This window comes from Gymnodraco acuticeps, unplaced genomic scaffold, assembly GCF_902827175.1.
Source record: "Gymnodraco acuticeps unplaced genomic scaffold, fGymAcu1.1, whole genome shotgun sequence".
Taxonomy (NCBI): domain Eukaryota; kingdom Metazoa; phylum Chordata; class Actinopteri; order Perciformes; family Bathydraconidae; genus Gymnodraco; species Gymnodraco acuticeps.
Window position 1 is genome coordinate 32,748 of NW_022991340.1, and position 14,865 is coordinate 47,612.

The 14,865-nt window shown below is 40.9% G+C and overlaps 1 protein-coding gene across 1 annotated transcript in view; it reads left to right on the top strand.

The window, feature by feature from the left end:
• The first annotated feature begins 5,549 nt into the window (after positions 1-5,549).
• The window catches only part of LOC117562668 (THAP domain-containing protein 5-like), a 68,273-nt gene continuing 58,957 nt past the window's right edge, over positions 5,550-14,865 (top strand). The window contains exons 1-2 of the mRNA XM_034240518.1: positions 5,550-5,601; positions 5,956-6,047. Coding sequence (XP_034096409.1) covers positions 5,968-6,047 — 80 coding nt within the window. The 5' untranslated portion in view covers positions 5,550-5,601; positions 5,956-5,967. The remainder of the gene's footprint in view (positions 5,602-5,955; positions 6,048-14,865) is intronic.

The following is a 14,865-nucleotide window of genomic DNA, read 5'->3' on the forward strand; positions in this document are numbered from 1 at the left end:
TTCTGGAACCGGGCCTGGTCACACGCCAGATGCGTGAGAGTTGGCAACACTGGAATCTTGGTTACTGCTTTTTCTCCGGCCTGTTTATTAGTTTGATTTCAATATAAAGCTTATTATATTGTATGTCTGCTAGACAGGTGGAGTTGCAATAAGACAGGTCAATACAGTGAAATGAATAGCTGTGAACAATTAGATCTGTGTGTGTTTGTGTTATAGGAGGATTTTAGTCTGGATTTGCATAAATCATGTTTTTATATTTTAGAAAATGTGCCTTCTACAGGTGCTTTGCTTTTACTGGTATTTGTATAACTTCTTATTACTTGCAATCTTGTATTTGAAAACAAAACTATATTTTCAATAAAATCAGCACCTACACATTTAAGTCTTCTCATTCCCTTTGCTCTGTTGAACTGAAATACTTTGCACACTTCTTTATCCAGGCTACTTTTAAATGGGCACTGTCTGATACAATTACTGAAACAAGTCAGACAAAGAAGTTTGTGACAAGAGGATTTACATTTAACTGGTTTGCGTCTGTCATTCATTGTCTGGGCCTTATGCTAAAATATCAATCAATAAGTAAACAATATGAAATCAGGTAGATAATTCTGTTTTTCAATCACACACAGAACGGCAAAATCAATGGGCAGTTTTTTCCACTTCTAAAAAGACAAGGTAAAGTACGGAAATAATTTGTCTTTTAAATGCTATGCTAAATAACTATGATAAGTGCTATGAGAAAGACTGCACTGTGTCAGACTTTTCACTAAACAAATTAAGAAAATAACAAGTGAGTATATTTGAGAGTGCAGTATAATGAGACAATAACAGGCTACAGATGCGGACACACACACACAAATATATTTATATAAATATATACAATTTAAAGTATGAGAGCACTCTCATAATAACGTAACACAATCAGAGACTGGATATATCCCCCCCTCTCTCTGGTCGCTGAAATGGGGAATTGAAATTACGGGCCAAAAGTTGTATTTACAAGTAGGCAGAGGACACCAAACCAACTGAGACCCGTCTGTCCGCCGCATTTACGCACTGTACAACACACACCTACACACTGTACCACACACACCTACAGCTCCTAAAGCATAAGCCGTTGTGTATTTTATTTTATTATGTGAAGCAATGGTCTTAGAAAAATATCGACTCTTTGTTTGTAGATATCTACTAAACTAAAGCAAATAAAGAGAGTAGGCCTGTTATACTGAGTGATATATATTATACACACTGCTCTGCTTTCTGCATGGACCGTACAGCTGTTCTCTCTGGAAACATCGGGACGCGATGAAAGCAGTTTCTAAAATAATATCCAGGGGATGCATGCATAGCTGTCATTGGCTGAGATAAGTCCGGCCGTGCATCACGCCTCCACCGTTCCCGGAAATGCATCCGTGGAGGAGCCGTGGAGGAACCATCAGTGTATCCTCGGTTAGAGCTCCTCCAGAGAGCCTCCTCGACGCTCGATCCTCGGTGTGCATTTAGAGAAATGAGATGTCCTTCAAAATGGCGCGCTGAAATTCATTTCCGGGTCACTACCGGAGGACCGAGGACCGAGGAGTCGAGGAGGGGAAATTTGACTATTGAGAAGCCTCTTAGGTCTCACTCACAGCCTCTTGTTATTAGCCAGCTAATAAATACAACCACGTCATACAAAAAGAAAAGCTGCAATTTCAACATGTCCAAGCATCCTGTATCATAGCCATGCTAATAACGTTTATAATAAACAAAACCGTTTGTAAATCAGTCAAGATTTCAGCAATTTAAGAGTATTTTTGTGCAGATCACTCACCTTACAACAGCTACCATAGCGCATCCCAGAGTAGCTGTTGACTGTAGCAAGATGGCGGCCGGTGAGCTACGCTGGAAAATCTCCCATGAGCCATCTAGTGTTTATATTATATACCTATGGAGAGCACTACCTGTAGCAAGATGGCGGCCATGTGGCAACGTCGGTCTCCATTGGCCAGCAGCGCGGGTGAGTCATCTAGTGTTTATTATATATGGTGGTGCTGACTTGAGACCATGGATGTATAATAAGAACTGGATACAGCGTGGGAGGCGGGGCCTCATTCATTCCTATGAGAGCTGCTCATTAGCGCATGATGATAAAATGGCCCAACTTTTGAGAGAGTTAAACGTCACAGATTACCCAGCATGCCTGAGAAGTACCCGTATGTGCACTCATAGAGCATGCGCAACTTTAACCAAAATGCTCGTTCACATCAAGCACGTCAATTTGCGTACACGTAATAGCACCGTGCGTTCATGACAGCATGGTAATGGATTGTTGTTATCATGAATTTGATATGAACGAGGCGGCAGTTAGCAGCTAGCGGCTAGCTAGTAATGATGCTAATGTACACATCAATCGTTATGTACTTATATTACGCTGTAACAGGATCTAGTGATATCCAACAGAGCTTCATTTAGCATGAAATTATTATTGCACTGTATATATTTATATACAGTGCAATAAGCTTCTTAGTGCAATACGAAGCTACAGGGACGTTAATAATGTCGGTAATATTAACTTTATTTAATACAACATTTACGGTACAAGATTTAATCATACAGCCCATGTATGATAATGAATTACAGCAAACATGTGCAATATATCCATTATTACAGCTCCGTGGGATGGCGGTAAGACGATATGGATCCGTTCTTATTGTGCATCCATGGGTAAAGATAAACGCAACTCACATTGGTTTCTCATACAGCATCTCTGTAAACTACGTGTATTCACTGAATTTCACTCTCTGTCTTTAACGGCTCGTTGTAGCTCCAATAGCTCCAGCCCCCACCCTTCCTGTGAGCACAGTGTGCTCTGATTGGTCGGGACACGTAACATGAACGTGCCGGGCGGCGCGGTCCCGTGGGTTAGATGCACGTTCATAATGAAGAGGGAAATAACTCTCAGAATAACGTTATTAGCTAATTTTTACAACTTGAGGAACGAATGTTTTTAATAAGGGCTATACAAGTGTTCATACTGGGTAGTTTATTTAGTAGTAGTACCGCCGTTTGGCCAGCACGAATATTTTCATCTGAGTCCGGCGCACTTCCTGGGGGCTTGCTTGAGACCAAGCCCCCAGGAAGTGCGCCGGACTCAGATGAAAATATTCGTGCACCAAACCCCCAGGAAGTGCGCCGGACTCAGATGAAAATATTCGTGCTGGCCAAACGGCGGTACTACACTTCCGTTTGGTTGCCAGGCCCGGAAACACTTTTTCCCATTGACTTACATGGGGAAAGAGTGGTCTGTAACTCGTTGGATAATTTTTTTTAAACTAAATAAACTACCCAGTATGAACACTTGTATAGCCCTTATTAAAAACATTCGTTCCTCAAGTTGTAAAAATTAGCTAATAACGTTATTCTGAGAGTTATTTCCCTCTTCATTATGAACGTGCATCTAACCCACGGGACCGCGCCGCCCGGCACGTTCATGTTACGTGTCCCAACCAATCAGAGCACACTGTGCTCCCAGGGAGGGTGGGGCTGGAGCGGTGTTGCCAACTTGGCGATTTTCTCGTTACATTTGGCGGCTTTCCAAACCCTCCGGCTACTTATTTGTGTCAAAAGCGACTAACGACTAATCTAACGATTTATAATGGTGTTATTAGGGACTTTTCTGGTGTTTGGAGACTCACGTATTGTTCTGCAGTTAACGAGCCGCGGGTGCTGCCGTGAGCCCCGCCTCCCTCCCATAGTACAGTTGCCTGGCCGCAGCAGAGCTGCTGCTGCAGTCAGAGCAGAGAGGAGACAACCACACTCCCCCGCGTCGAGACTGCAAATGAATTGCGCATGCGCCAACTGCCAACCCGTCCTGGTTTTGAGCGGGATTTAAATGTAAAATGTAAATGTTTCTTCACTCACTTTCACACTATAATAAATAACTGCCTTTGCTTTGCCTCACACAGCCCCAGTCACTCAATCACCTCGTCCACTCTGTGTGTGCCTCTCTGTGACAAGCTAAACATCATGGCACAGTCTAAATTGTATTCTCAAAAATACAGAAAGGAGTGGGAATCAAACCCTGAGTATAAAGGATGGTTGAAGCCATTTATTGGAGATGACACACGGGCATACTGCCTTTATTGTAAGGGGGATTTCTATGCCAAACGGTCTGACATCTGATTGATTGATTGATTGAAAAGTTTATTAACAGCTTGTATATTGGGTACAGTACAGTACAGCTCAAAACATACAATTGTTAAGGGGATGCAGACCAGAGAAAGACTTTCGTCTTGTTTACATCAGGGTCCCCCATTTCCAATTCATCATGAAGCATGTTAAAACCCAAAAACATACTCAAAAGGCCTCTACCATTCCTGCCAATCACACGCATATGTTTTGGTCATGCCCCAGCCTGAATGCCTTCTGGTCTAGTATTTTCAAAACCCTTGAGCCTTAACACACCCATACCCCGTAACCCTCTAACTGCCTTGTTCGGCGTCCCCCCAACACAGAACATGCCATGTTCATGGGAGGGGTGAGGTAACTATTTAATTTTCCTACAGACCATCTTCTATACATGTGTACCTACTGTATTGCCATTGTGATATCTGTCAAAAAGCCAATAAAAAGATAAAAAAAAAAAAAAAAAAGGCCTCGACCATGCTCTTTCCTACAGCCGCCATTACATGATATGCAAATTAGGCGATGACGTCATTTAGCGACTTCTGGCGACTTTTCGGACAGCCAATAGCTATGGAGTTGGCAACACTGGGCTGGAGCTATTGGAGCTACAACGAGCCGTTAAAGGCAGAGAGTGAAATTCAGTGAATACACGTAGTTTACAGAGATGCTGTATGAGAAACCAATGTGAGTTGCGTTTATCTTTACCCATGGATGCACAATAAGAACGGATCCATATCGTCTTACTGCCATCCCACGGAGCTGTAATAATGGATATATTGCACATGTTTGCTGTAATTCATTATCATACATGATTAAATCTTGTACCGTACATTTTGTATTAAATAAAGTTAATATTACCGACATTATTAACGTCCCTGTAGCTTCGTATTGCACTAAGAAGCTTATTGCACTGTATATAAATATATATATATATATATATATATACAGTGCAATAATAATTTCATGCTAAATGAAGCTCTGTTGGATATCACTAGATCCTGTTACAGCGTAATATAAGTACATAACGATTGATGTGTACATTAGCATCATTACTAGCTAGCCGCTAGCTGCTAACTGCCGCCTCGTTCATATCAAATCCATGATAACAACAATCCATTACCATGCTGTCATGAACGCACGGTGCTATTACGTGTACGCAAATTGACGTGCTTGATGTGAACGAGCATTTTGGTTAAAGTTGCGCATGCTCTATGAGTGCACATACGGGTACTTATCAGGCATGCTGGGTAATCTGTGACGTTTCACTCTCTCAAAAGTTGCAATATGGTCTAGCTGCGGCCGCGGCCAGTACACGGCGGTGTCACCATAGATATAAACACTAGATGGCTCATGGGAGATTTTCCAGCGTAGCTGACCGGCCGCCATCTTGCTACAGTCAACAGTTACTCTGATTCGCGTTATGGTAGCTGTTGTAAGGTGAGTGATCTGCACAAAAATACTCTTAAATCGCTGAAATCTTGACTGATTTACAAACGGTTTGGTTTATTATAAACATTATTAGCATGGCTATGATACAGGATGCTTGGAGATGTTGAAATTGCAGCTTTTCTTTGTGTATGTGGTTGTATTTATTAGCTGGCTAATAACAAGAGGCTGTGAGTGAGACCTAGTATTACAAAGTTGACCCAGCAACTTTACACCAGTGGGAGAGGCAGAACTGCTCTTTCTTTTCAACATAATTTAAGTTACACATGATTTCTTCCAAGTGGTTTGGCTTGTTAAAAACATCTTGCATTATGATACAGGAATTTGCTGGCTTTGTGTTTACAGAAGTACCTGACTATGCCGGACTTTTGTGCAGCCTACGGCTGCTCTAATCACCGCAGTCTGCAAACAAGAACCCGTGGGATCACCTTTCACGTGTAAGATATGAAAATATTATGACTAAAATTAGGATAATCGTTAATTACTTAGTGGATGTATGGACATTACAAGTCCTGCTACACAGGATCAGTGGGGCTATGTGATTTAATAGTATTGCAAGATTGTTGTTGACCCAGCCTCTTTAGAATATGTTGGGCAGAGCACCATTAAATTAGCATAGTGGTTGCTGATTGAGAATAATGTGGTTATTACTCTTCAGCAGATTCCGTTCTTAGAATTAATTTAATTAATTAATATCTCTGCTCTCGGTCGGTTGAGCAGTTTTACCACTACATTTGCATAGTGGTTTTGATTGAGAATAAGGTCGTTTATTGCTCATCAACTGAATTAATGTTTAACAACACAGACTTGTATTTTCTGTTAATCACACCATAAGCTCAAGAACTAAATTGAGCTATTAAATGGGAAGGGTGGTGGCAGAATATTACATTCACACTGTGTTTAATACACTTACGGATTATTGAATTGGATTTTGTTTAAAAAAAATTAAAATAATTTAAAAAAAAACAATAAGTAAAAATAAGTACTGATATTTTCCCTACCCCCGCTGAAGTTTCCCTAATTCGGATTAAAATTAAACTGGATGAGTTTAGCTGTCACCTGATATTTGTTGCGGGTTCATGTTTGTTTGTATAATTGTTTCGTGTTTGTTTGTATACCTGCCGTCTTGTGCATGTTTTTGTAACAACTAATAAAATGAATCAGTCCACAGCCAAGGTAAAATGAATCTAAATTTCCGCAAAAGGAAAATAAATAGCAAAAAAGCCTCTGTTTTACACCCGGGAACCTCAGAGGCATAACTGCGGGTCATCTGTCTGCTCAAATAGGTCAATGTTGTATTATTTGTTTCATTTATTCTTAATCTATGAATTGTATGGTAATAATGAAAATAAAATAACCTAATGTATTGAACACATTCCGAAACAAAGCAGATAAGACAAGACTTAGACACAATGGTGATTGAACCTTTTTGCACGATTGATGCAAAATGAAAACTTTGTCATTATCTGTTTCCAACTGGCCACTGGAATCAGATAATGGATATGAGTTGAAGTTCAATTACAGTTTTAAATATAGTTCAACATCCTTTTCTATACTCTGCTTGGTGCTGCAGAAGAAGAAAATAAAATAAACCGCAAGACACGGGGTCAGAGACAAGCGTGACCTCTGGAAGGAGAAGATAATCTGAAGCAGACCACGGCGCGACCCATTTGGGGTTTTATGACCACAGCACAAAGGAAGATCTAATTTCAGCAGTCAGTTTTTTTTTGGCAGAACTTTTGAGCATTTTGAAAATGTCTTTTCTTGCCTCTGTGCAAGGCTTAGTCTTTCTATCTGTATAGCCACTGGTGTAAAGTAACTAAGTTCATAAACTCCACAAGTCCTATACTTGGGAACCATTTTGAGATACTGGTACTTTATTTGAGTATCTAAATGTTTTGCTGCTTTATTTTTCTACTCCACTACAGTTCAGTGGTACATGGTGTACTTTTACTCCACTACATGTATTTAATACCTTTAGTTACTTCACAGATGTGGATGAATGATGTGAAATCTAATCAAGTGTTTAATCAGACTTTAGTTCCACCTGGAGTAAATCCACCAGCTACCCTGCAGTATACAAAGTACTTCAAACTAGCTGCACCTTTACCAGCTTTGAGAACACTTTAATGATCAATCATTATAAAACATATCATATATATTATTCTGAAATAAACCAATCTGCACAACGACTACTTTTACTGTCGCTATTTTCACTATATTTTGATGACAATACTTTTATACTTTTACTTGAGTAACATTTTGAATGCAGTACTTTTACTGTAACTTAGTATTCCTACACTCTGGTACTTCTACTTGTACTCAAGAACAAGATCTGAGTACCTAAGCTAACGTTAGCCAGAAACCTTCCATTTTGACACAAAGAACAATGGGGTAATTTCAAAGTAATTCGAAGTAATTCACACAGCCTCTTCCCTATGGGAGGAGCAGCAGTTTCAGCTTCATTTAAATATGTCGCGTGGTTATAGATGGATTTATTTTTTCCTCTAAAAGAGAGAATGTGTATTTTATGTTAGTATTTCAAAAATCTCCTGGGGGAGAATCCCCCCAGACCCCCTGCGGGGGTTGGGTTTTCAGCATGTGAACTCTTTCACTTGTGAGGAAATGGCAGGATTGGCTCCAGGTCGCCTTTTTATTTACTACAAGACAAATGTTTTTATTTTATTTTAATTTCATACAGTTCAATTTGGATTGAGACAGGGAAATATTCTAAACCTCACGCGTGGCGTTTCACTGACAAGGGGGCGATATAGCGTGTATGTAATTACATTTCAAATACTGATTTGAGCCCCACCACTGTATGGGTTAGCCCTACCATAGATTATCTAACACAAATACTCGGGAGCCGATAAGTCAATTAGTTGCTTATCGCGACAGGCACACAATAAAACAGTGGAAACAAACATGTGTTTGACTTTCATTATTTAATGAAACTGTGTGCCCTTTATAGTCTGTGTCCAATATTGTGTATTTGTATATATATATTATATATATATATCCTAAGTATATGCTAAGGTCCCGCTACGGACACGATAGCAGTCGCTTCGTGCGCATGTGTGTAATTAAACCCATGATATCAAAATCTCACTCCAGCCAGGTACCCAAAGTTAGCAACCCTGTCCATACCCCAATTATATTTTATTGATGACAAGTTTGCATCCCTGCCTGTTATCGTTTTCATCACGGAGCTGGAAAAATGGTGTATTGATTACTGATCTGTGCAAGTCCAATTTGTTAACTGACTTTGGTTCTAATGTTAAATTGATTTCAACCCATAAGTAATTATTTAAATTAACTCAACATTCCACATGATGGATTAGTGTTCCACATTTTTCCCACTAATTTGTTTATGATTAGGCCAATGGTAAAGAGAGACTTGATGACCCTGTGTCCTTTTTGTTAGCACGTGGTTCCATTTTGTCTAATGGCGTTGGACAGCTTCACTAAGAGTCACCCAGTTCTACCCTGCTACAGTCCGGCTGAGTGCAGTCACAGAGATGCTATGGCTGCTCTACATGACATTAATGGTTTGGTCCGAGAATGGACACCATTTCCTGCTCCCAGAGAGAATGACGCTCCTCACACTGAACAATACAGCCATTGACACTGTCTCACGTGGGTCTGCTCCCCCCCCACCGAGCCATGAACTGGAAGCTGTAACACTTGGAACTGTCACACCAGCACCAACCCTTGGGTCAGTTAGATGAGACTAACGGCTTCACTTAGGGCATATGGGTCAGAAATATGACTCTCGTTACCACGGAGTGGGTTGTTTGTTTTTTAAGGCTATTCATACTGCTATGCAGAGTGAAGAGCCCCTACTATTTTAACAAATAGACCTGATGTCAGGGGCCTCTTACTGTCTACTTCTGCATGTATTCACATTATATGGACCATGTTTACACCTGTTGAAACTAGGGCTGCACGGAACTCAGGCTACAATACAACCATTTTGTTCTGCTCTAACGATTCAATTTATAAATTCTACATCAAAATAGTTCGGTTTTATTGTTTCCAATGATAACGTCACCTTAAGTGGAGGAATGCAAACCTGTTTTCAAATGTAAGGTTTTGAATTTCTTTGACATTTCTCAGTAATGACACCCTCAGACGCCCACTATCATTTATGCCAGTGGTTCCCAAACTTTGTTGTGCCCAAGGCACACCAAAGGACAAGTAAAAAATCTCAAGGCACACCTATTGTGAAAAGATAGCCCTTATAACACGTGTTATCACTCATATTATGTAAAGTATCTGTAAATGTGCATAATTATTTACTAATGCCAAATAAAATGTGACAAAGACAACTATATTACGAAATATTTCCGAAATTAATTTGAAACTTTATCAAATTAGGCTTCATCAAAGCAGCAACACACTCATTTACACCAGACAGGTCACAAAATAGAAAATGAGGCAAAGGAAACTCAGCAGAAATTCAGCACAGACAACTGTCAATGCAAGGAAGCTGCATTGTCCATGGTCCGGAACTACAAATTATAAATGTATTACTTTAAAAAAAATGTAATATATTACACTACTTCGTTACTATCTACATAAAGTAACTCGGTACTTTACTCGTTACTTTCCTCGCCGAGCACGTACAAACTGCGCATGCGTGAGTGGCAATAACTTTCCTTACCAGCAGGCGGCGGTAGTCAAGCCCCCAGGTAGTGCGCCGGACTCAGATGAACATATTCGTGCTGGCCAAACGGCGGTACTACACTTCCGGTTTGGTTGCCAGGCCCGAAAACACTTTTCCCATTGACTTACATGGGGAAAGAGTGGTCTGTAACTCGTTGGAAAAAAATTTTAACTAAATAAACTACCCAGTATGAACACTTGTATAGCCCTTATTAAAAAAAACATTCGTTCCTCAAGTTGTAAAACATTTGCTAATAACGTTATTCTGAGAGTTATTTCCCTCTGCATTATGAACGCGCATCTAATCCACGGGACCGCGCAGCCCGGTACGTTCATGTTACGTGTCCCGACCAATCAGAGCACACTGTGCTCACAGGGAGGGTGCTGGAGCCAGGCTCTGGCTGGAGCTTTTGGAGCTACAACGAGCGTTAAAGGCAGAGAGTGAAATTCAGTGAATACACGTAGTTTACAGAGATGCTGTATGAGGAACCAATGTGAGTTGCGTTTATCTTTACCCATGGATGCACAATGGGAACGGATCCATATCGTCTTACTGCCATCCCACGGAGCTGTAATAATGGATATATTGCACATGTTTGCTGTAATTCATTGTCATACTACATGGGCTGTATGATTGAATCTTGTACCGTAAATGTTGTATTAAATGGAGTTAATATTACCGATATCACTAGATCATTACTAGCTAGCCGCTAGCTGCTAACTGCCGCCTCGTTCATATCAAATCCATGGCGGTAGTGTGTATTTGTCATTTAATACAGGCAACAACCGGAAGACAGAGAAGAAGAATAGACTGCGTGATATAAAAATAATGGGCATACCTCCACCCCTCGATAGTTATCGCTGACTCAGCCATGTTTATGCAGCACTGCACGTGGAGATGTGGACGCGCAAGTCGCGCAGATTACGTACATAAACCTACAAAGTACTGATATAGTAAATTAAAAAAAATAAATGATTATTTTTGTGTAGTTGTATATTGAAAAAATAATGTATGGTTGTCACAAAATCCCACGGCACACCCGGATTTGCCTCACGGCACACCAGTGTGCCGCGGCACACCGTTTGGTAACGGTGGTAACTCAGATGCTTACATGGACTTGTATGTTTTTCCTTCATATCTAACAGAAATAAGAGAGAACGAGATGGGAAAGTGAGTAAAGAGGGGGAGACGCACGGCGCATTTGATCTCGCTCATTTTTAGAGAGGTCTGTGTGAAATTCACCTTCAGCCATGAATTGTCTCAAATTGTTGTAAAACACTAAAGTCTTCATTCTGTCAGATGCAATGCAAATCACAGTTTGTCACATGTAAAAACTCTGCAAATCACCGTTTGTCACATGTAAAAACTCGCGAATGCGCAATGCATATTTTGTCACATGTAAAAACTTGCGAATGGTTCAGACGGTCTAGATGTCAATTTTGTCCTACTTGGGTTGCCGTCCGGCGTTGTCCAATATGGCGGACCATCTCGCACATGCGCACAGCAGATCGGGCAGAGCTGCAGATCGGGTAGTGACAGGCGGTACACGATGGTACACGACACGCCCACCTGACACTACGGTGGCCGAGAGGCATGGCAGATGAAAAGCGAATTGACGACAACTACGCCGCCTACGGTGGAGACCGTACATGGCATGTTATTGTAGCATTTTAAGCAACTAAATTAATAACCTATCCGTTTTAAGCAACTATTAGGCGTTTTAAGCAACTATTAGGCAAATAAATTAATAACCTATCCGTTTTAAGCAACTAAATTAATAACCTATCCGTTTTAAGCAACTATTAGGCAAATAAATTAATAACCTATCCGTTTGAGAACCCCTTGGAACCCCTTATCCCATTTTGATGGTTGGCATCTCATTTGAACAGTGAAAGCCAGAATATTGTAAAAATGCTTACCAATGATGTATTAATAATAGGATATATATAGCGCCTTTCATGAGACCCAAGGTCCCTTTAAAAAGAAGAACAGCAGTAGAAACAAACATAACAAAGGCAGTCAGACAAAACAACAAATAGATTTGGGGCCAAAGGCCTTGGCAGACAGATGAGACTTGAGGGCCCTTTTTAAGGCATCAAGCGTGGGGATGTTGCAGATCTCCGCAGGGAGAGCGTTCCAGAGAGTGGGAGCTGCCATACTGAAGGCTCTGTCCCCGAAGGATCGCAGGTTGGTGCGGGGGGCCAGAGTCTGAAGCCCGCAGGTTCCGGGGTAGAGCATGTGGGAATTGTATTGATTGAGCCAGTGTTTCATCGTGTACTTTCAACTGCAGTATATGGTCAGGCAAGTTCAGCATTCACTGTGATGTATATAAAATATGACACTGATACCGTTTTCCTCAATGAACATTTATTGAACAGAACATCAAATGGAAAATCAGAGCTGGTCAACTTAAAAAAATATTGAATAAATAATAAACTCCTCGGAATCTTTCACAAGTCCTTCAGCCTTTGGTGCGCTTCCTCACTCATGTTCTTGGCGAGGTCATGAGAACAAAGTTCCATCTTACTGATAAGACAAGATGGTATAAAGAAGTCATGTAATATTATAAAATCACATGCATCAGGGGTTGTACACTTGAATGTGTCCATTCACTAACCGACTCTTTAGGAAGGAAGTTGTAAGGCCTCCTGTTATAGGAGTGGTCCTCATCAGTGTCCAGGGGCATCTGTAGACAGTCAACCATTATTTTGACAGTGCTTTACATGCACGGTTTAACTCCTCCAAAAATGATCCAGGCTCGATTCAGAATGACACAGTACCACACAAAACAAATGTTGCATGTACCATAAGTTCTATGTAGTATGTGTTTTAGGAGTAGTAACCCATTCTGAAACAGGCACACAGGGTCATAGATACGTTGAGCAATACACTGACCATGGTGCTGCTTGCATGCGTCCTTTTACGACTGATCCTGAATGTAGGTGGGACATTGTCGCTAAGGGTCGCCCTGCCTTCCTCACTATAGTGAGCAAACCTCTTTCCATACCTGCAATTAAGACACATTTTCTTCACCAGAAGGTTGAATTTTAGAGCCAGGTGTTCACCCCCAAATCTTCTTGATAATACAATTACAAATTCAAATGTTTTTGTAGCACTGCAGCATACCCTTCCAGTCCAAAGTTTTTCACCAGGATAACACACCACCACCTTCTCAGGAGAGACATGTCATGCTAAAGAAAGAGCATCAATTTTCATTAAGTTTGTTATAGAATTTTAATGTGACTTCTTTCCTTAATACTTACAATGCTGAAGTCAAAGCTGGCCTCCATGGCAAAATACCAGGCATAATGTAATGAGAATTTTATTAGCACATGCAAGACATAATGTACACGTGACGGCTGGGTGTGACCCGGTCCTTTCACAAAATGGACACTGGAAAGTGTCCGAGTCCAATTTGTTGAGCTCTGGGCGTGCTCCATCACGGAGTGTTGTGTTGTTTGTCTATAGGTGAATAAAATAGAATACAATTTAAGTGACTTTAATATTGGAAATAGTTAACTCCTTAAACAAGCAGCAATGGACTGGCCTGTATAATCCTATGGGACAAAGCTGGTCATACTTCCTCACTTTCAGAAGGTAACCCTTTAATGCACAAAACAACCTCTAGATTTCACTGTGGTTTGAACAGAAAGCCCTTCAGCTAGTTTAAATGTCAGGCCTACAGCATAAACCCCATCTAAAAACAGAGGCTCTGTCCTAATTACCTGATTGCATCCACCTGGGTTACTTGGCTCTACCCAATAACTACCATTTAACTTTAAACCACACTTAAAATAATAATTATACATATTTACATGTCTACAGTATAGGAGCTAATACATGTTTTAAATAAAAAACATTCAAATGTGAAAGACACCTTCAATTAATATTTAAAACTTACATAAAATCAGATTCTTGTAAAAATTAGAGTACATGCATGTTCAGTTAGCATATATGCTAAGTTAACTGAACGTCGAGCATGTCAAGCTAAGGGGGGGGGAGTCTCGCTCCGCAGCCGGTTGGCGTAGTTTTGGCACAATTCCGTTGTACAGACCGACGTTAACAGCAGCCCTGTCTGTGCACACGGAGACCGACTCTGTCGTCCGGTGATCTAACCGCCTTCTGGAAAAGCTTCACAAGTAAGCCTACGTCGGTACGCAAATGCGCTTTGTGACACAAGTGACGGTACGCATTTCAGATTACGCACATAACCTGCGTACCAGTTATGTACACCCCTGTACTACAGCAAAAGTATTCTCCGTCGGGACTTCCTGCAACAACACCACGCCGTTATCTTGATTCTGATTGGCCAGAAGACATTATCAAAGATGTTCTATTGAGAAGACGAACACTACGTGACAAAAGTTTTCAAAACCGTGGCTACTGAAATCAATCTTACTAACTGCTGTCTGTGCAATTTACTCCGCGCGAGTTGGCAGACTTTATTTTGCTTACTTTAACATCATTTTTCATGGTGGGGCTAAGCCATTTCTTGGTATGGGTGTAGGCGTGTAGCCTACCCCAGCCATACCCTGGCGCTGCCACTGGGGGCACATATGGGGCGGGCCATTCTGCACATGCGTTAAATG